Raw genomic sequence first — 22,537 nt, forward strand, 5'->3', positions numbered from 1 at the left:
AGTGGCTTGGATTTCCATCTCCAACCTCCCTCTTGGCTGTGTATCTGTGTGCAGAGCACATGGCCCTGCTATGATAGTTGAAGCCAATACCATGTGGCATAGGATATTTCCCATGCCAATGCTAAATTTGATCACGTTCCTATAGTGTGAACTGCCATGAAACTAGTGGAAGGGGGCACCTGGGTGGCTTGGTCGGTTAAGCATCTGGCTTTGGCTCAGGTCCTGGGATGGAGCCTTCATTGGGCTCCCTGCTCAGCGGGGAGCCTGCTTCTTCCTCTACCACTCCACTTGCTGTGCTCTCTACTCTCTCTCTCTGTCAAATAAATGAATAAAATCTTAAAAACAAGAAAAAAAGAAACTAGTGGAAATTTAGTTTAGTGGAAACTGCCATGACTATAAGCTATTCATGCATTTACTCATGTGTTTACTGAGCGCTTACTATGTGCAAAGCATCATGCTAGATAATGCAATATGCAATGAAATGTCAAAGACATTAGGAGATGTTATAGGGAGGTAGACACTAAATAGCTAATTACCCTAGTAAATATTGAATTGTGATAGTCTTGGTGGTGTGCCAAGGAAGCATCATAGTCATTATCTTATTTATTACTCATTAAAAAAAAAACCTCTATCAGGTAGTTACGATCTCTGACTCTGGAGATGGAGCCCCAGCATATAGTCCAAAAAAGAAGGGGAAAGCCACATGGCCAAGTGAATGTTATCAACAATCATGAAAAGTTAGAAATAATCTAAATGTCCAAGAAAAGAAAAAAATCAAATTACTACCACACATTCGGTAGTAATTTACAGATGAGAAAACTGAGGCTCTGAGAGGTTAAATAATTGGCCTAAGCTCATGCCACTGTTCAGCCCTTGAAGTTTAAACTGAATCCATCATTTCAAAGCCTGTGAAATTAATCCTATGCAATAGTGTCTTGCTTCAGCCTGTAACACTGAGTCCCTCAAAGGGTCCAGCCTGAGAGTAAGTCTCCAGTTAGTATAGTCTCTCTTTTTCTTTCTTTTTTTCTTTCTTTCTTTCTTTCTTTCTTTCTTTCTTTCTTTCTTTCTTTCTTTCTTTTTCTTTCTTTCTTTCTTTCTAGAGAGCGATTGAGTAGGGGTGGAAGCAGAGAGAGAGAAACTCAAGCAGACTCCCCTGTCAGCACAGAGCCTGATGTGGGGTTCAATTTCATGACCCTGCAATCATGACCTGAGCCAAAATCAAGAGTTTGACTGAGTCATCCAGGTGCCCCATATTGTCATTATTCTTATAAAACAATATTATTGCAAGTTAAAAGAAAATAAATTCACCTTAGTACCAATATCCCAACAAATACAGTCTTTTTGGAGGGGAAATTCTAGTTCTTGTCCATTTATATGCTGCCTTTTACATTGTTGCAGTGATAGCATAGATACAATTTGGTATTCCCATATTTTCACTTAACATTATACCAAAATTATATGTTAATTAAAATCTCTATGGCTTTTGATGCAGCATAGTATAATGAAAGAGTAATATTCATGATAATTGCTAATACTTCCGTATTTCTCATAGAAACTGTTCTAAACACTTTCATGTATCAACTCAGTTAATCCATTGAAAAAGGTACTATTATTATGTTCATTTTATAGATGAGGAAACAGAGAGGTTAACTGACTTTCACAGGGTCAGAGAGCTAGTAAGTGGTGGAACAGAGACTCAAGTTCAAGTAGTCTGGCTTCACCATTTATATTTATAACAACTCAGGCATTATATAAACCTGAGTTTGCATTTAGGTTCTGCCTATCATTAGCTCTGTCACCTTGAACAAAGTCATTTAAAAGTGGGAATAAATAAACATTCACATTACAGAATTGCTGTATAGGAAATGGAATAAATATACACAATGCCTGATGTGTGGTAGTAATTTGATTTTTTCTTTTCTTGGACATTTAGATTATTTCTAACTTTTCACGATTATTAATAACAAGCAATAAATGCACTTGGCCATGTGGCTTTCCCCTTCTTTTGGACTAAATGCTGGGGCTCCATCCTCAAAAGTGTCCTTACTGGGTCAAAGAGTCTTAGCATCTGATTGGCTAAGTATTGCCAAATGCGTTTTTTGTTTGTTTGTTTGTTTGTTTGTTTTTACAAGTAGACTCTTTTATTGGAGATTCAGAGGTTTACGCCTTTCTATGGTAGGAAGTTCCGTGGAGAAAGCTCTTGAACTCGGAAACACATGCCGTCTGGTCCTGCAGCTGTGCACTCTTTTCTCACACAGCTTCTGACAAGCTTCTAACATAAGGGAGTTAGAGGCTAATTCCACATGCAGTGTGGAGCCACGAGGGAGAGCTTGGGTGCTCAACGTTCAGAAGTGTGGCTTGAAGCCAGCTTTCAACTAGCCTCTCTCTTAGGAGAGATCGAAGCAAACTCCATTCGAGGTGAGGAAGTTTGGTGAAAGCGCTGTAGTCAGCCTGGAGACGCAAGCATCCCAGGTCTGCACGAAGAGACTTGCCTCTCACACCATTTCTGCCAGGCATTGTACAGAAGGCTGTTAGGGCCTAGGTATACTCGGTTGTGAATGCGAGAGGGAAACGCCATAGGCTCAGCTCTCAGAAGTGTGTATGTATGCCTTCAAGCCAGCTTTCAACTCGTCTCTCCTATTGCAGGAAAAACCTAGCTCAACTCTCGGTGAGCAGGTTTCAAGGAAAGTGCTGTATTGAACTCGAGACACAAGGCTTCTGGGTAGGCAATTTGCCACTTGCCTCTCACACAACATGTGGCAGGCATTGAACATCAAGGAGTTAGAATTTTTTTTTTTTTTTTTTTTTTATGACAGTCACAGAAAGAGAGAGAGAGGCAGCAGGCTCCATGCACCGGGAGCCCGACGTGGGATTCGATCCCGGGTCTCCAGGATCGCGCCCTGGGCCAAAGGCAGGCGCCAAACCACTGCGCCACCCAGGGATCCCAAGGAGTTAGAATTTAAGTGCACAGGGAGAGTGCAGCCGGGAGGGATAGGACTTGTGCTCAACTCTCAGAAGTGTGCCTTGAAGCCAAATGTGGTTTTTAAAGAGCTTTTCTAACTTGCAAAGTCTGAATTTATCATCTTCTCTATTAACACTTACTAGTCATTTATTTTTTTTTAAGATTTTTAAAAAATGGGGATCCCTGGGTGGCGCAGCGGTTTAGCGCCTGCCTTTGGCCCAGGGCGCGATCCTGGAGACCCGGGATCGAATCCCACGTCGGGCTCCTGGTGCATGGAGCCTGCTTCTCCCTCTGTCTGTGTCTCTGCCTCTCTCTCTCTCTCTGTGACTATCATAAATAAATAAAACTTAAAAAAAAAAAAAAAGATTTTTAAAAAATGTATTTATTCATGAGAGACAGAGAGAGTGAGGCAGAGACACAGGCAGAGGGAAAAGTAGGCTTCCTGAGGGGAACCCGATGTGGGACTTGATCCGGGATCTCCAGGATCACGCCCTGAGCCAAAGGCAGAGGCTCAACCGCTGAGCCACTCCAGGTGTCCCACCTTGACGCTCAACTGCTGAGCCACTCCAGGTGTCCCACCTTACTAGTCATTTAATAACTATACAAGAAAATAAATAAATCTTTTTGACTGCTTACCATATGTTAAGCAATAAGTGGTTTACCATATATGATCATAATCACTGCAACAGCCCCGAGAGGAAAGCATTATCTTCATTTAACCCATAAAATGGCAAGGCCAGGATTTGAAACTGGTCTGATTAAAAGCCCTTTACCTCTATACTGCATCATAACATCATAACATGCCTCCCCCTGCCCCCAATTTAGTGTAAAATAGTACTTTGCCCCCAATTTAGTGTAAAATAGTACTTTGTTACATTAATTCTATTTATTTGATTTTAGAGACTCAAACATTTTCCTGATTTTCTTTTTCTTTCTTTTTTAAAAATTGAAGTATAGTTGACCAACAGTTGTTACATTAGTTTTAGGTGTACAACATAGTGATTCTACAACTCTATATTCCATGGTTATTTTCAACCTGCATTTTCTTTTTTTTTCAACCTGCATTTTCTTATATAAAATTTCTGTTCTTCTACCTTCAACAATCACTAATCCATGGAACTGTGCTCCAGACTGTGCTAAAGTGCTTCACAAATAGAGCCTCATTTGCTTCCCAAAGAATCCTTTACATTGGCTAACCAAGTCCTGCACGGACCAGTGCTCATATGCTTCTCCAGATTCCTACAGCACGTTGAGTTTTTTCTCCTTGTCGTACTTCTTCTACCACAGGGCTGTGGCATACGTGCTGTTCTCCCTTTCCTTGAATAGTCCCTCATACTCCTTTTTACCTAGTTAACACTTCGTAGTTCTTCAGATTTCAATTTGGTGGTCATTTCCTCAGAAAAGTCTTTCTTGACCTCTCCAAATAGAGCAAACCTCCCATTATACATTCTCATTAGCACTGTCTTTTTTTTAATGCCTCTTTTTTTGCCCCCAGCTTTATATAGGTTTTCATAGCATATATCACCATTCCAATTTTACATCTCTTTGTGCCATTATTTGATTAATGTCTGCTCTTCCATCAGTCTGAAGCTCCATACAGACAAGGCTCACATTTAGTTCTGCTTATCTTGGTATCTTCAACCACTAGCACATGTTTGGCAAGTAGTAGACACTGAGGGACAGCTTGCCTAAGGTCATTGCAGTTCATTAAGTGGTGGAACTTGGATTGGAAATAAAACTATCTAACTGGTTAGTCTGTGCTCTTAGCCCTCGTTCTGATCGCTGACTCTATTGCTCCCAATTTATGCATTGGTCTGAACCTTTCAAACTTATATATACACACAGAAAAGTGCTTTAGACGCACATATGAAGGGAGCCTGGGTGGCTCAGTTGGTTAAGCATCTGACTCGATCTCAGCTCAGGTCTTGATCTCAGGGTGGGGAGTTCAGGCCGCATTCTGGGTTCCACACTGCACATGGAGCCTACTTAAAAATAAATTTTAAAAAATAAATAAATGCATATACATGCAATTTAACAAGTAGTGATAAAGAAGGTACCCATACAAGCACCACTCAGATCAAGATATAGAATGTTGCCTACACTTCAGAAATCCCTTGGGTGTCCTTCTAGATCACAACTCCCCCCCAAAACCCACCACATTAGAAGTAAACGCTGCTCGGAAATGGTTATGAGTTTTATTTATTTTCTATCCCCTTCACCTATTTTGCCCATCCCCCAACACCCTCCCCTCTGGCAATCACTAGGTTTGGTTTGGTTTTGTATATGAGTCTATTTCTCTTTTCATGTTATTTGTTTTATCTTTTAAGATTCCACATATAAATGAGATCACGTGATATTTGCCTTTCTCTGTGAATTATTTTCTTTGTTCTTCTGCATAGCTTTAAGGCCTGTATAACTGAACAGTAGAGATTAATTTTACCTGTTTTAGAATTTTATATAATGAAATCATGTTGTTTGTGTGTGTGTTTGTCTTTTTGATTTTGTCTTTCATTCTACATATTTATGAAATCTATACATTTTGTTACATTTGGATTTTTTTTCCTAATAATTTTTATGAATTCCATCAGGGTTGAATATATGCAATTACTGTAGCGTTGTGATCACAGAGTGCATTGAGCAAGGTCACGTAGTCACTTAGGATGGTATTAGCTATTTTGGATCACTACAGTCCAGGGTCATGGCTTTAGTTTTGCTGGTCTAAAAATTCAATTTTATCAGTATGCCTAGAGTGGATCAGGACTAGGCAAACACATAAGAAATTCACCAGAAATAAGAGTACCAATTTATTAATTTTTTAGTCAGAAAAATCACTGTCAGAGGACAAGTTTTCATTGACTGACTTCATGTTCTATAGCTTGGAGAAAAACTTATGTGAGAAGTCAACTATAATCAGAAAGTTGCCTGATGAGCGTAGTGGCTTTGGTGGCCTCAACTGTGATGGTATGGTCCCCACCTCTTTGTTCCAACCCTCAAGCTTGTGACTACTACTCTTTCCTGGCCTGCACTAGGGGCACAGTGACAGTGTTGGATGTCTTGTCTTCTAGGTTTTAGCATGAGGACCATCTGCTTCTATTAGTGCATTTTTGATCAGATAGATTACAATTTGCAGAGGAATAGGCATTCCCTTTGGCCACTTACTGCAACTGATTGTGGTTTATGACATGTACATTTCAGTCACTGTATGAAATATGGGTCAAGGCTTGGTTATGCATATCACATGCTGGTCAATTTTGTTTAAAACTCCTTTGGTTTTGGGATCCTAGGTTCCTCGGCGGTTTAGGGCCTGCCTTTGGCCCAGGGCCTGATCCTGGAGTCCCTCAGATCAAGTCCCATGTCAGGTTCCCTGAATGGAGCCTGCTTCTCCCTCTGCCTGTCTCTCTGCCTCTCTCTCTGTGTCTCTCATGAATAAATAAATAAAATCTTAAAAAAAAAAAAAACTCCTTTGGTTTAGTTTTCTATGTTGGAGGCTGTTAACGTGTCTTCATTTAGAAAGCAGGTATAGGAATGCTTGGGTGGCTCATCAGTTGAGCATCTGCCTTTGGCTCAGGCTGTGATCCTGGGGCCCTGGGATTGAGTTCAGCATCAGGCTCCCCACAGGGAGCTTGTCTCTCCCTCTGCCTATGTCTCTGCCTCTCTCTGTGTGTCTCTCATGAATAAATAATCTTTAAAAAACAAAGAAAAAGAAAGCAGGTTTAAAAGTATGAATTGTGTACAAAAAGTGAAAGCTTAGAAAATGTCAAGAATATACATATATGAGCTCACTGAATGTCTGTATGTATTTATACAAAGGCTAAATGGAATTACAAAAATATGAACCCGGCTTCATGTAGCTAGGGTAATTTGATTATGGTCTATCTACCTTCTTTCTTCTAAAATATGTTTTGTAGGAAAGAAATAGCAAATAGAAGTACAAATAACAAAAATACCACTAACAGCATTTAACCTATCAGATGGCCCTATACTTAAAATATTATAACCCTAATATTGGTCAGAGTTCAGAAATATGCAGTGTCATACATTGCTGGTGTAACCTTTCTGGAGGCAGAATTTGTATACCGTTCCTGATATATGTTTGATAATATGGATCAAAAGCCTGTAGAGTTGACAAATTCTTTGACCACTCCTAAGAATTTATCTGAAGGAAATAATGAAAGACATTGATATAGGTTTTGGCTACCTTTAATAATATTGTTTAGAACCATCATTTAGGAAGATTGAAGCATCTTAAATGTGCAAATATAAAGGAACAGGCTTCAAAAGTAATTTATGTTACACCCCATATAATGGAATACTCTGCCGTCACTAAAAATGTAGATGCAAAATCATAAGTAAAAAGAGCAAGTTGCTAATCCCTATATGCAGTGTGATCCCATCTTTATTACACACCTAGATAAAGGATTGGAATGTAATATAAAATATCAAGAATGATTAACTCTGGGTAGTGTGGGATTATAGGGGATTTTTCTAATTTTGTTTGCTTCTCTGTATTCTAAAATTCTTCAATGAATACACATTACTTTTTTATTTAAGAAATCTATGTTTAAAATTTTCCTTTAGTGTTATTTCATTCCACTTAAGGAAAACTAAAGAGGAAAAAAAGGGGAGGATGATTTTTATGTTTCTTAGGGATGAGGTATTTTTGTAGAAAAAGGATACATTATACTTATCAAATACAAGGACATATTTATTAAATACCAAGAATTCAATGAGCCCTAGTAGAAAGAATATACCCGGTTCTAAAAGTCACAGTAATGTTGGTTTATAATACATTAGAAGTTAGACTGGTAGTGCAGCAACTTCTGGAGACTTACCATAGACATACCAGAGAAGGCATGGGTACATTTTAGTTCCACAAGGAAGATCTAGATAAATTCAATTCTGTATTTATTTACAGTAACAATTCTAACTGGGCAGCCATGAACACCGTACCTTCTGCATAGCCAGTGCACAAACATTGGTCCAATTCAATGACTCATTGATGTGAAACAGCCTATTGAGTGAACATGCTTACCAGAATTTCTTGACTTTTGTGTACACTGAGGTGAAATTTTTTTTTCTGCTACCACCAGAATAAATACATCACTTCTAAAGCTAACTCCTTTCAACTCCATCCCAGCCTCTCACTGGGGACCATTCAGTCCTACATTTTCTGATACTCACAGGATTTATAAAAACAAAACAAAACAAAAACATTTCTTGTCATATCATTACATTGTAAGTATCTAAAGAGTTGAACTTCTTGGTTTATTCACCCCACTTTAGCAATCGCTTACCCACTCACCCACTTGCCTTAACTATGGGACTGCAACCCGATCCTCATATGTTTGGCGGGCTAGTTGGAGCTAGATTGGAGGCTTAGAATACATCTTATTGACCTGGCGTTGGTTGTAGACTTTGAAGAACTAGCTTGAGAAGCTCTGGAAACAGCCCAACCTGATTCTCCTCTCTCATCTAGCACAGGGGGGCCGAATTTGAATTCACCCACTCTGAAATGTAACTTATGCTAGGTCTTCTATACAATGATGTCGTTCTCCAAGGCAAAGATAATATGGTCTTGGGCTTTCTTTTTCTTTCTGTCCTCTTTTAGGAGTGACCTTAATCCACTTGTTAGTAATTTACTGACTAGTCAATAAGAACATACTAATGACTCTGTCCTGATTTCTATTTTTATGGCCAAGACTTCAGTTTTCCTGTTTTGAAGGGAAAAAGATAGTATAGACCATAAACCAAATGTGTGTACTATTAGCTTGTGAAGCATACACCGAATCTGGTTTGTCATACATCCCAACTGACCACAGCCCAGGAGGGATACTGGCCTCCCCCCCCCCCTTTTTCCCCTTTTCTTATTCTCTCAGCAACTTTGCCCCTGATTTCTCATTGGTGCTGCCTCTAGTGAACGCACATCCCTGTACCCTGTGGTTGGCAGAGAAATACCTTCTCCTTTTGACTTATCCTTCCCCCTCAATCCCAACCCATCCCCTGGCTGTGTTTTTTCTTTTATGCATTTTTGCTGTCTAGTCTCATAGCTCCTCCTTTTCTGATAAGGTATATCTGTTCTTCTGTCCTAATTCTGGTCTGTTCTGTTCTCTGTTGGGGTGTTGGAACCTGTGGGTCTGGTAGGGAGAGAAGGAAAAAAAAAGGCCCTTACAGTGGTCTGAGCTAAGGTATCCAAAACTAAAACAAAACAAAACAAAAACCTTTCACACTTTCCAAATTAACAATTCCATAGACATTTCCCGTGTGATGTTTTGTTAAGAGCGCATCTCCCTGTGTCATCCAGCAGGATGACTCCAGGAGGAGGAACGAGTCGGGGGGTAGGGGGGATGAAAGCCATTCCGTCCCATTGTTGAAGGTGGCAGGTCCACCTTCAACAAACCTGAACAAGCACAGGTTTGCAAGTGCACATGTGCGTGTGTACACACACACACACACAAACACAGTCTTTATCTGTGACATTTTACCAAATTAATAGATGCTTAACTTACAAAAAGGGCTTTTGGTCTACAGCATTCTCCCTAGAAAGCATTCCACAAGTAAGCAAAGCAAAACAAACAAGTAGGAACCATGTAGCAAGGAGTAAGCACTAGGCTCAGTTCTGGAGATTTCTAAGAGAAACAGTTCTGGGACTTGACATCTTTTCAGCAACCTAAAAATGATCATTCCAAGGATGCATCAGAGCAGAGACAGCTGAAAAATTGGTGTAACTTGAGTGGGAATCTTTATAGCCTCCCATGTGCCTGTGGCATATCTTTAGTTAAATTCCCAAATTAGCCCACTTGCATCTATCTTGCTATGAAAATATGTCATATCGTTGTCAGTTCAGTTTATTGTTTAGTTCCCTTAAAACTAATCCTGAAAATCCACAGGAATTCATGGTAAGAAACGAGAATTTAAGGACTGTATACCTGCTTTTTAATAGGTTTCCTGTGTCTGATTTACCTCTAGAAACAGAAAAAATGGTCATTAAAACAACACATGCTGGTATTTGTGGCTCAGCAACTCAGCAGGCAGTAACTGTCCTGTTTGTCACCTTTAGTGGGAAAACGCTCACAATCCTATACTCCGTGGTGATGTAACAATTTAGCGATCTATGTATTATTTGGAAAGTACCAATTTAATTAGTTCTAGATATTTGGAATTCTTTGTGTTATGAACTGGCACCTAAAAAACATCTCATGATCCCAACTTTTCATTAAGTTATCTTGAGGTGATCTTGAAATCTAATGATGGATTTGGATGATTTATTGGAGCAAATTTCTATTCTCTATGACCTTTTTTTTTTTTTAATTTCTCTCTCTGTCTCTGTCTGTGTCATCATACCTTGATTTTAGGTTCTCCCTTCCTCACTCATTTTTTTAAATGACGTAGTTGTAAGTGTCCTTCATAAACTCCTACAGATAAACACACATTCTAATTACGTGAAAACTAGGGGATCCCTAGGTGGCTCAGCGGTTTAGTGTCTGCATTCAGCCCAGGACGTGAGCCTAGAATCTCAGGATCGAGTCCCACATCGGGCTCCCTGCAAGGAGCCTGCTTCTCCCTCTGCCTGTGTCTCTGCCTCTCCCTCTCTGTCTCTCATTAATAAATAAATAAAATCTTTAAAAAATAATTATGTGAAAACTCTATATGAGGTATGGCAACTAAGCAACAATAAATAACACACCCCTTTCTTTTTTTATTATTTTTTCTTGTTGCCAATCCCTTGAGGAAATCTCTTTTTCTATTTTTTTATTTCTCTATTATTTTACCTCGTGGAACAAAATAGACCATAATCTTGGCTGAGAAATGTAAAGGCAGTGCCAGATACACTTTTAGGAGAATGAAAAGGAAACCATAGTTTTAAAGAAATCATATTATACATAATTGACAGTGACATCAATTTGTAGAATACTTTTTTTTTTTTTTTTTGAGAGAGAGAGAGCGAGAGCACACGCACATGCTTGCATGTGCAAGTAGCAGGGAAGGGCAGAGTGGGAGAGAGAGAGAATCTCCAGCAAGCTCCACCCAGCACAGAGACTGCTACAAGGCTCAATCTCATGACCCTGAGATCATGACCAGAGCCCAAATCAAGATTTGGATGCTTAACCAACTGAGCCAACTGGGCCCCCCACAATTTATATAATCTTAAAAGAACCTGGAGGTCAATCTTAAGGCGTTTTATAATTGTAGGACAGTGGGGAATATGGGAAAATTAGCTTGGGGTCCAACTGGGGAGAATCTTAAGTACTTAACTAAGGAGTGTGGACTTTTTCCCAGTAGCAAGGGGGATTCACTGGAGTTGTTGTGGTCATGAGAGAGATAAAGAAAGCAATATTTTAGTAAGATTAACTTGACATGATTGTCCCTTGATGAATTTGAGTGAGGAAAGACAGAAAAGTATGAAGGTGAGTTAAGAAGCAACTGGAACAAGTTTGAATTTTAAGGTAGAGGATATAAATTAAGGTACCCGTGGGAGAGGAGACATAGGAAGGAAGGCAGTTAGTTGCAAGATACTGTGTGGGAAGAATCAGTTGAACTTGCTGGCCCAATTAGAAGTAGGAATTGTCAGAAAGGGGGAACGACAAGCCACTCTTGGTTTCCCATGTGTGGTTGCCTGGGATAAAGATAATGCCACTGGCATCGACAGCACAAACAATGGTGATTTTAGTTTTAAATGTGCTAAGTTTGAGGGTCTAATAAGATGTGAAAGTGGAAAGGTCTAGGACATGGTCAGGACTGAACTTAGGAATTGAATCTCAATATAGAAATTTGAGAGTTCTCCAATCAGGGTTGGATCTATAATTAAATTTGAATTAGATAAATAAATGTTAACATCTCCCACTGGTGTGCCTTCTATCAGAGTATGTAGTATCCCCGAGAAAATGTATATGGTGAGAGAAGAACAAAGAGTTGAGGTCTTGGGGCACCTGGGTGGCTCAGTGGTTAAGCGTCTGCACTTTTGGCTCAGGTTGTGACCCCGGGGTCCTGGGATCAAGTCCCGCATCGGGCTCCCCACAGGAAGTCTGCTTCTTCCCCTTCCTATGTCTCTACCTCTGTCTCTGTGTGTCTCTCATGAATAAATAAATAAAATCTTTAAAAAAAAATTGTTGAGGACTTAACTTCGGAACTTTGAATAACTCACAACCGGAAGGCAGAAACAGACAAAAGAGCCAGTGAGAGAGAGTAGACATGGGAATGGAGAAGGCAGAGAAGGAGAACCAAAATAATGTACATTAGGAAGGGCCAAGGGAGGAGGAGATTTCAAAAAGGAAATTAAAGAGAACGAAGACTGAGTGGATCCTGAGCGATCTGACCTATAGGAAGTAGTTAATGCTCTGCACGTGATTGATCCACCATGAAATAGTGAGTAGATAATGAAAATTATTTTCTGTGGTTCAATTCAACAAATATTCATTGGCTCTCACAGCTGTTTCCTCCCTTTCTTTCTCATATTGAGTACAGCTTCACCAAGGTCAGCTCTATTAAAAGTGGTTTCCTTAAGTGATAAGGGAGGTTAAAGTCTGGGACAAAGTTGATTCCTAAGGAGCTACAGAGGGCCTATCATTTTCTCTGACCCCAAATTCAGGTCTATAATAGAATATTGGAAAACAGGAGTAATTTTTTTAAATATTTTTTTTTATTTATTTATGATAGTCATACAGAGAGAGAGAGAGGCAGAGACACAGGCAGAGGGAGAAGCAGGCTCCATGCACCGGGAGCCCGACGTGGGATTCCATCTCGGGTCTCCAGGATCGTGCCCTGGGCCAAAGGCAGGCGCCAAACCGCTGCGCCACCCAGGGATCCCAACAGGAGTAATTTTAAGGAGTTTAATCCACTCTCTTGAGAAATCTTGTTGAACCATATTATGCCAGGCCTAGCCTGGTTCAGATCATATTCTACTAACTGAATAGGATATTTTTCTTTTTTTTTTATTTTTTTAATTAAAAAAAATTTTTTTTTTGAATAGGATATTTTTCAAAGATTGTTGCTTGGTTGAGAGGTAGGCTTGCAGATTAGGTCATATAAAAAAGGAAAAAAGAAAAGACTGCTTTTGGGACTGAAATCTTTGATATTTTGCTCGATATGGAGAGATTTTATTAGGCTTAAGCTCCATTTCTGCTATAAAGAAGGGTATCTTTATATCTGACATTTGTGTGGAGCATGTAGTTTGTCTTCAAAAAGATACTGGCTTTTAAAATATTCACTAGTTTCACCTCTAGGTTTTAGCTATTTGTGGCTCAGCTCCTCTAAGTGTGATCTTTTCACTTCTCCAAACTGAAGTCTGCTGACCTTATGCTCTGGGGCTCTGTCCTGAATTGGAGGTAGTTCTAGAAGATGCTATATGTTGTAAAAGTGGACTGTTTGGGCAGAAGAGATCGAAAGTTCTCTAGAGATAGCATCTTATCTCCGTACTCTAGGAGGATTTAATTTTTGGAATTTCATTACAGAAGCTGAAAAGACAATCCACCAAGTACAAGGCAGACAAAATCTATCCCACAACTGTGGCTGAGATGCCCACGAACATCAAGAAAAACAGATATAAGGATATCTTGCCCTGTGAGTTTTGTTTCTCCCTATAAACTTGTACCTCCTCCCAAATTCTATCATTCCTACCTCTTTTTACCATTGCCTGCTGTTCCTAGACCTGGAACAGTGCTTTGACAAATTAGCCTGTACTTTTACAACCACAAAAGAACATGCATTCACTCACTCAGCACTCATGAGCATCCACTATTCACAGTGCTAGTTCCTGACTTACAGCAAACTCTCTAAGCCTTTTTAGTCTTTTTAGACTATGTCTGTCTTTTGTATTATAGATGATCATAGCCGAGTAGAGCTGTCCTTGGTAACCTCTGGTGAAGATTCCAACTACATCAATGCCAACTTCATTAAGGTATACCCAGTATTCTCTAGTTCTCTAGGTACCCAAATAAGAGGTCGGGGTACCAGACCATATTTCTCTAGCTACCTAAAAAAAAGGTGGAGGGGATACTAGACAAGAAGAAGACAATATTATTTGTAGTCATCCTATATAATTTCTGTTCCCCCTTAGGGAGTTTATGGGCCTAAGGGTTATATTGCCACCCAGGGACCCTTGTCTACAACTGTCTTGGACTTCTGGAGGATGATCTGGGAATACAGTGTCCTGGTAAGGGCAGAATTGCCTCTGTTACTCTCTTCTGTAGCTGTCAGGGATGGAGGGAGGAGGGTGTCAGGGTATGTGACTGAGGTTTCCTTTGCATTAAAATCAATGCCTCTTGGGGTCAGTCTTTGGAATTTCAGGGTCAGGCAAATTTTTTGTCAAAATCACAATATCACCCTTATTCAAGGAAATGAAAGTTCATATCTTGACAGGTTCATTTGTTAACAAGAACTTACTAATTTGAATAGAGAAAAGGGAAGGAAGGACAGAAAAAAGGGTAGGAACAACATTTTATCATTTACCAAGATTTCTTTTTTGGGTTAAAAACCAAACAAAATAGAAAAAAAGAATGACTCTGGGATCCATGCACTAACTGCTCTTTCTAACCATCTCAATGCTCTATTTAATCCCCTCAGATCATTGTTATGGCATGCATGGAGTTTGAGATGGGGAAGGTAAGTTGCTTTCTAGTAGACCTAAAGATAAAGGAAAGAGAAAGGGGAAGGAGACTGTAGTAGAACTTTCCTTAAGTGTGTCTACTTAAAAATTATTCTTCTTGCTAGCTGTCAGTTTGGGAATTTCAAATGACTCTCATGGCTTTTTTTTTTCTTCCCCTAAGAACTCCTTTTGCCCATTTTCCCAGTAGGCTCTATATTTTCAAGTAAAAATCAAATATGCTTTTAATGTAATGATTCATTTTCCCACTTTTTGCATCAGGCATCTTTAACCAGCAGTCAGTACTTCTAACCCTGTGCTGCCCACCATGACATCCACTAGCCACATGTGGCTACCAGGCATTTGAAACATGGCTAGTGCACCCAGGGAACTCCAATTTTATTTCATTTTATTTTAATGAGCTTAAATTTAAAACTCAGTTTTCCAATTCAGTGTTTGGAAAACTTTATGTTTTGAACGACCAGGGTACGTGAATCTTTTTCATCTATACATTTAACGAACTCTAAATGGAAAGAAAATGTTTCCAATGGAAATTTAGTGTGTTGAGATGTGCTATAAATATAAATACACACTGGGTTTTGAAGACCGAGATAAGAAATGCCAAATATCTAATATTTTTTATATTGATTATATGTTTTATTGATATACTGGATAAGATGTATCATTAAAATTCATTTTTTTCATTTTTGAATGTGGCTATTAGAAAACTTAAAACTGCATGTAGAGCTCACATTATGTTCCTATTGAAAGACACTCTTCTTACCTACTGTTGGCATTCATAATTCCAGTTAAAAACCAAATTTTCAGGGGCCCTGGGTGGCTCAGGTCATGATCTCAGGGTCCTGGGATCAAGCCCCTGCTGCAGTCTGGCTTCCTGTTCTGCAGGGAGTCTGCTTGTTCCTCTCCCTCCACCCTGTATCCCTCCCCCCCCATTCCCTCCTCCTTGCACTCTCTCTTTAAAAACAAAACAAAAAAAAAAAATAAGCTTTCACTTAGCTTGTGCAGCTTTGCTTTAATAGACATGATTTCTGTTAATCCCTTTGAAATACAGTTGTCCCCCCTTATTCACGGGGGAATCACTCCAAAACACCAGGTGGATGCCTGAAACCCTATATACACTATGTTTTTTTCCTATGCATACATACCTATGGTAAAGTTTAATTTGTGAATTAGGCACAGTAGGAAGTTAACAACGACAAAAATAAAATAGAACAATTATAACAACATACTATATGTTATGTGGATGTGATCTCTTTCTCAAAATATCTTATTGTATGGTTCTCATCCTTCTTATGATGATGATGTGAGATGATCAGATGTTTATGTGATGAGAGGAAGTGAGGGGAATAACATAGGTGTTGTGATGTAGGGTTAGGCTACTCCTGCCCTTCTGACAATACATCCTGGACTGTAGGTACCTGAAAGACCACAGTTGACCTTGGATAACTAAACTATGGAAAACAAAGCTATAGACAAGGGGCAACTACTGTATTAAAAATGTCAGATCTCTTTTACTTCTTCCGACTCCTAGGAAGTCTGTAATTTATATATCCTTTCGTGTTTTTCCCATCCTTGGAGATTCCAGACCATGATGTTGGGGTTGAAGCCCCAGGGGTTAGATGTTCCCAACCTAAGTGAAGGACACAGAGATGAATCTGCTTCTGAAAGGGGGAGTGGGTTTTGTTACCCAAAAGAGACTAGAATATCTGGAGGGAAATCATTACATTCTTCTTTATGCAACAGAAAAAGTGTGAGCGCTACTGGACTGAGCTAGGAGAGCTACAACGGCAACTTGGCCCTTTTTCCATATCCTGTGTGAGTATGATGTCTGCTCCCATTATGGCTGAGAAGACGCTCTGGGATCTACTTTATAGAGACTAGCTTTTGAAGATTCATCTTTGAAATAACTAATATCTTAATTTACTTCTTAGGAAGCTGAAAATAGAAAATCTGATTACATAATCAGGACTCTAAAAGCCAAGTTCAATAGTGTAAGTATGGAACTGGAGTAGTGAACTCAAGAGCTGGGCATAGGACAATGGGGAGTAGGGGACCTTTGATGTTTTGGGTAAATCTTCATATGCAAAAGAAACCTTTGGTGTCTCTATTCCCCAGTCTATTACACACTATGGCACATCTATAACATGATAATATTTGTAGGGTGGATAGAGGCTGGGAACCAACTTAAGAGCTCACATTGCCCCGTTGCTCTAGGCCCAAGGGGTTTAATATATCAGCATGCCAGGGACCCACTTGAACTGGTGAAGCATGCCAGTTGGGAAGTTCTGGTTTGGACTATCTTAATATCTACCTCCTCTTGTGAGTGGGGACAGACCAATAGTGACTTGAGATCACTTTTAATTATTCTCAGATGGCATGTGGTCACCAGAGAAGAAAGCAGCATAAATTGTCAACAGGACCAAGATGCTACTTAGGAAATCAGAATAACCTGGTGGTAGAATGAATGAGGTGGGGTCCTCACACTGAGCTTTCCTTTTATTCTGGCTCTTTTTTATAGGAAACTCGAACTATCTACCAGTTTCATTACAAGAATTGGCCAGACCATGATGTGCCTTCATCTATAGACCCTATTCTTGAGCTCATCTGGGATGTGCGATCTTACCAAGAGGACGACAGGTTTCCCATATGCATTCACTGCAGGTATGATGCTGTTCTCGGAAACTTCCACCCAAAACAAACCAAATGTCATAGTCTGGCCAGGACTCCTGCTATAACCAAAGGAAGATGGACTTTGTTGAAATTAATTAATAATTATTAAAGATATTACTTATTTACTTGAGAGAGAGAGTGCACAGATGGAGAGGGAGAAGTGGACTCTCCCTGAGTGGAAAGTTCAATATGGGGTTCCATCCCTGGACCCTGGGATCATGACGTAAGCTGAAGACAGGCACCCAGGCACTTAATCGACTGAGCCACTCAGGCACCCAGACTTTGTTGGAATGGTACAGACAAGTAGCATGTAGGCTCCTGATCCTAGTCTCAGTTTTCCCAGTTGATCAGAAAGGAATGAAGCTTAGAAATGAAAGTGATTAAAAAAAAAAGAAGAAGAAAGAAATGAAAGTGATTGAAAGAGCAAGGTCCATAAGCAACAACAAATCATAATAAATTCAACCTGAGCATTAAATCAGTATTTCCTGACAAATTACTTGTGAACAGTGCAGTTCTAGAGACTCTTGCTGAGAGAAGTCACGTAGGATCTGTCCCAAGGTTCAGTGTGGGCACGTGGCAACTGACACGCATGCTCTGGGAAGTAGGGATGGAAGTTGGGACTGTTTCATTGCCTCAAGGTTTCTGATTCCTCAATCTGCCAGGGAAATTTCCCAGCTATTGTCAATGATCCACCCTCTACAACTACATGTGCTCTTGTGATCTTCCATTTCAGTGCTGGTTGTGGAAGGACTGGTGTTATCTGTGCTATTGATTATACCTGGATGCTACTAAAAGATGGGGTGAGTTTCTCTCTGTAGGCACTTCCTGTTTGCTTACACTGCTACTTTCAGACTTAGGAATTGTTTGGTTCTTCCAAACATCTATCTCCATGACTCATCTTTTCTAGAATATTTACCATAGACCCACTTTGTCAGATGATTAAGTTAGTCCCTACAATGATGGCTCTCAAAGTGTGGTTTCCAGACAAGCAGCATCAGCATCACCTGAAAACTTGTTAGAAATGCAAAATCTTGGGCCCTGCCTTGGATGGACTGAAGCAGAAACTCTGGAGGGGGGTGGGGGCAGGTGCCCAGCAAGCTCTCCAGGTGCTTCTGATGCATGCTATAGTTTGAGAATCACTGCCCTAAATTTCACAGTTACCCTTCCCTTATCCAAATTACTTTAGTGAATGGACTTAATCCACCACAACCAAACCTTGTGCTCCAATCTCTAGGAAGTGGGAAGTTGGAAATACGGGCTTTAAACCTATCTGCCAACTTCTTTCATTTCATAAAATTCTCATGCTTGCTCATCTACTGAGCCTTCTCCCATATATATTTTTAACTTCAGACATTTGATCACCACATGTAAAATCATTCTCAAGGGTTTCTTCAATCTTTTCTAGGGAAAATACCAGGCTCTAAATCACGCTGCAAGTGATGAGAAATCTCCTTCATTTTAAAAATGCATTCTTTCTCTTATTATGTTATCTTATGTTAGGAGAGCAGATATCATGGGAGTGACAAGACTGTAAGAAATAATTTATCAACAAAGCTGGGAACAAAGGAGTAAGATATTTTTTCCTTTTAACTGATAGATAATTCCTGAGAACTTCAGTGTTTTTAGCTTGATCCAGGAAATGCGAACACAAAGACCTTCATTTGTTCAAACACAGGTATGTAACCATGGTGAATGGGTCATAACATGTGTCTGGGTCTTGCTACATCTCTCTGTTCAATAGTAAGGCAAAACAGCTGACTGACTAGCTATAACACCAATTTACTCTTAGGTGCATTAGTCCATTTGCATTTCCTCCAACTCTGATAGATCAATATTTTTCCTATGTCCCTTGCCTTGGGTTAAATTCCTCTCATTCCTTGTATTTTACTGCCTGTTCAGAAAATATTAAGAAACTAATGTAATATGTCTTATAAATGGCATGGAAAAAATTCCACAAGCTGTTTGACTTATTAGAAAGAAATAGCTGTGTCAGGTTAACTTGAAGTTTTGTAGCAATAATTCACTTCTGAAACCATAGAAAATCAGATTTGTCATTTTTACTTCAGGAAGTGGTAACAGAATCTGGAGAATGCAGTCTGTATACTCATTTTTTTAACTTGAAAAATAAAAATAAAACCATAAGTCCTACCACCTAGAGGTAGCCACAATTACTATTCTTCTGTAGTCTCTCCTGATCATTATTGCATGTATACTTAAAAAACCATAATTTAATTATTCTATATATGTATCACAGTATTTTCATCCACCCCAAAGTGCTCACAGTCATTCACTCTGTTAGGAATGCTCTTCCCCTGTTTGGTTCTCTCCTCTCCCACACAAGATCCACTTCCTAGATGAAACATTCTCAGCACAGATCTCTCACTCTCTACAATATTAATTTCATCTAGACTTTATGCCCACATTTTTACCCATATTTCTAAAAAAGTGGTCTCCATCTTTAATGGAGTTTAGCATTCACCCATTCATTCACCAAGCATTTACTGATATTAAGTAACAGACACTTTCACATAACTTATTAGAACTACTTTTTACGATTTAAATAGCAAGACCCTGAAGTGTTTAAGGCTCTTACAAATGAACATGAACGTAGACTTGGAGGTAAAATAATTGACAGTGGCAGTTTAGATACTTTCATCTAGCATTTGTGAATTGAGGGGAAAAAATTAAGAGCTGTTGTAATATAAGCCTTCTGTTTGGCCCACACAGGTTTTCCACCAATAGCTAGTGGAAAAAAATTTTTTTCACACATTGACTGTAGGTGTTTTCTATATTAAACCTGTGAGGAAAAAGTTTCTGTGACATGAAAGCATTGGCTGGTTTAGTGCTACCAGACTTAAAAGTGGGCTGATCCATGTAAATGTATAAAGACCCCAGGAAGTATGCAGCCTAGTTGTCTAATATTACATTGTTATATTGAATCAGTAAATAAAACCATACCCCATTTCAGAGAAAGCCCATTTTTGGTCCACTTGTAAAGGTTGGAAGACAGCTGAAATGATTTTCGGTTAGCCTTCGCATGTTGGCATTATCAACTAGCTGAACAAATTCCTTACCAGCTGTAGCTACTTTTTCTGACAGCACTCTAATCAGGAAATAACACTGTAACCAGCTGAGTGCTTCCTGTCTGATTTTTCTCTTTTCTTAAAAAAAAAATTTGAAGGGTGTACCAATAGATGTGTTGGGTGATATAGGTTTGGTATTGTTCTTCTGCTAAGATTAGAATTGGCAAAAGCTGTGCTTTATTTGTGTAGGATTGTGTGAGGTACCAAGGAGACCCTGCTTAGGCTCTTTCAGATGAAAAGTAGATCCAAAATCAAGAGCTAGAGCAGGTCCTGTGGCAGAAAAAACCCACAGACCTTGTAATTGTGGTGGTCCCATTTCTCAATGGTGAAATCCTTTTACAAGCACAAATTTCCAGACTCTCTGTAGTGGTCTACTTTTCTTTGGTGTCTTTGCTAGGAGAAAATCACAGTGGCTTGATCTTAGCCCTAATGGCACAGAACTGAGTCAGAAGATTCAGATTTGAGTCCAAGTCTGGAAATTACTGGAAACTGAATGACCTTGCACAAACACGGATAATAGCCTTCCTACCTTAGAGATCAATTGTGAAGGTCAAATGAAGAATTCATCTATCTACCCATCAACCATAATCTATCCATCTTTTTCCAGGAAAGATGAGATGGCTTACAAAAAAAAAAAAATGCATCCAGGATCAACTAAAACTTTTAAAACATGAGCCAGGAGAACCGAATTGGAGGGATGATGGTGGAGGGAAAGATAATTGAGACAGTAGGGTCAGAACATAACACATGCTGGAAGATCCTTGCATATTTAGAGGTAGAAGATTAAATATTGAGCTGTTTCTAATAGCCTAGAAGTGCTTTGCAATCCGAAATGAGGTAGGCAAACATAAGGGCACTACAATTAAACTACTGTTGATGGTCTTTTCTGGTCTGCTGTACTAAGATTTTACTGATGTTCACATTTCTGAACTCTGGTTCTGTAGTTCACTGAGTTTCTTGTTTGTTTTCATTTGTTTCGGTTTGTGATGCTCTTCAGGAACAGTATGAACTGGTCTACAAGGCTGTATTAGAACTATTTAAGAGACAGATGGATGTTATCAGGGATCAATATTCGGGAACAGAGGTAAACATTAAACTTGATATTTTGTCTTTTTTCATATTTGATTTTGGTCAAGGGATTTCAGATAACAATAGCATTATTTATTGTCACAACTAAATTGACTTGTCAGGGATGCATGGGGCTACACTACAATACTTCAACACTTCAACTTAGAAAATGAATCTTTTGGTTAACTTACTGTATACAGTTTTCAGCTAAATTTAGAAACAATAAGGGTGAGTGACAGGGCAAGTGTATATTCTGTTCCCAGTTTAGCTGTATGGCGAGTTAAAAGTGAGAATGACAGTTACAAAGTGAAATCATGGTTGAATACTGATGTGATTTTTCAGGTTCCTCCAAACTACTTTGATTGAATATGTCTCATCAAATTTGGGGATTATTTTAGAATATGCAGAGGAATTTTTAGCTGAAGGTCTTAGGTATAAAAATAATTATGATTTAACCAAATTTCAATTAAGAAATGTTGCATATTCCAAGATATGTTATTTTAAGCTCATCACAAAACTTGATAAGTCAAATACTTACTGTGTAGTCACAAAGTATTAAGTTCTGAACAAACTTTCAGAAGATAAAATTACTGATTTACCTTTCAAGGGTATATTTTATAACACTGATTAATTTTTAACATCACATTTTAGATTCTTAATCTGAAATATTCACTGAGAACCTACTACCTAGCTACTACCTAGCTACTACCTAGCATTGGGAATACAAAGTATGTAAGACATGATTCTGATCGTAACTCCTGTCAATCAAATGCTGAATTGTGGGGAAAGAAAGCAAGCCAGAAATACTGTTGAGGCTTGAAATGGACTAAGCAATCCTATGGTTAGTGTGAACTTCAAGGGAAAACAATGTGGTGGAAGGAGATGGAAATAATAGTTTTCCCAGAAATTGTTACTTATATCCTATCTATGTATGCTTCATTGGCTAGTATTCCCAGACCAAGGTTAAATGATAGAGATGATTATGGACAACCAAATTTTAATGGGAAAGATTCTCATGTTTCATTATCAAGTGTGATACTTACTTTATTGGAGATATTTGTTTGTTTATATCTCTTAATCCCCATCACCTACTTCACCTCTTCCCCTACCCACTTCCCCTCTAGTGACCACCAGTTTGTTCTCTATAGTTAAGAG

General features: G+C 39.1%; 1 protein-coding gene and 1 long non-coding RNA gene across 6 annotated transcripts in view; one reads left to right on the top strand and one right to left on the bottom strand.

The window, feature by feature from the left end:
* Positions 1 to 22,537, bottom strand: part of LOC144280612 (uncharacterized) — an 86,272-nt gene that overhangs the window by 27,130 nt on the left and 36,605 nt on the right. The window contains exon 1 of one of the 2 annotated variants that reach the window (XR_013349042.1): positions 4,827 to 4,949. The exons of the other annotated variant lie outside the window; for it this stretch is intronic. This is a non-coding gene — a long non-coding RNA (uncharacterized LOC144280612). Of the gene's footprint in view, positions 1 to 4,826; positions 4,950 to 22,537 lie in introns of those variants that run through there. 2 annotated transcript variants of the gene reach the window in all.
* Positions 1 to 22,537, top strand: part of PTPN22 (protein tyrosine phosphatase non-receptor type 22) — a 60,014-nt gene that overhangs the window by 2,816 nt on the left and 34,661 nt on the right. For all 4 annotated transcript variants that reach the window (XM_077842809.1, XM_077842811.1, XM_077842810.1 and 1 more), the window contains exons 2-11: positions 13,411 to 13,519; positions 13,780 to 13,856; positions 14,016 to 14,111; positions 14,522 to 14,560; positions 16,305 to 16,376; positions 16,493 to 16,552; positions 17,080 to 17,222; positions 17,965 to 18,031; positions 18,829 to 18,906; positions 21,312 to 21,398. In XM_077842809.1, the coding sequence (XP_077698935.1) occupies positions 13,411 to 13,519; positions 13,780 to 13,856; positions 14,016 to 14,111; positions 14,522 to 14,560; positions 16,305 to 16,376; positions 16,493 to 16,552; positions 17,080 to 17,222; positions 17,965 to 18,031; positions 18,829 to 18,906; positions 21,312 to 21,398 (828 nt within the window). The remainder of the gene's footprint in view (positions 1 to 13,410; positions 13,520 to 13,779; positions 13,857 to 14,015; positions 14,112 to 14,521; positions 14,561 to 16,304; positions 16,377 to 16,492; positions 16,553 to 17,079; positions 17,223 to 17,964; positions 18,032 to 18,828; positions 18,907 to 21,311; positions 21,399 to 22,537) is intronic.

This window comes from Canis aureus, chromosome 12 (assembly GCF_053574225.1).
Source record: "Canis aureus isolate CA01 chromosome 12, VMU_Caureus_v.1.0, whole genome shotgun sequence".
NCBI lineage: Eukaryota > Metazoa > Chordata > Mammalia > Carnivora > Canidae > Canis > Canis aureus.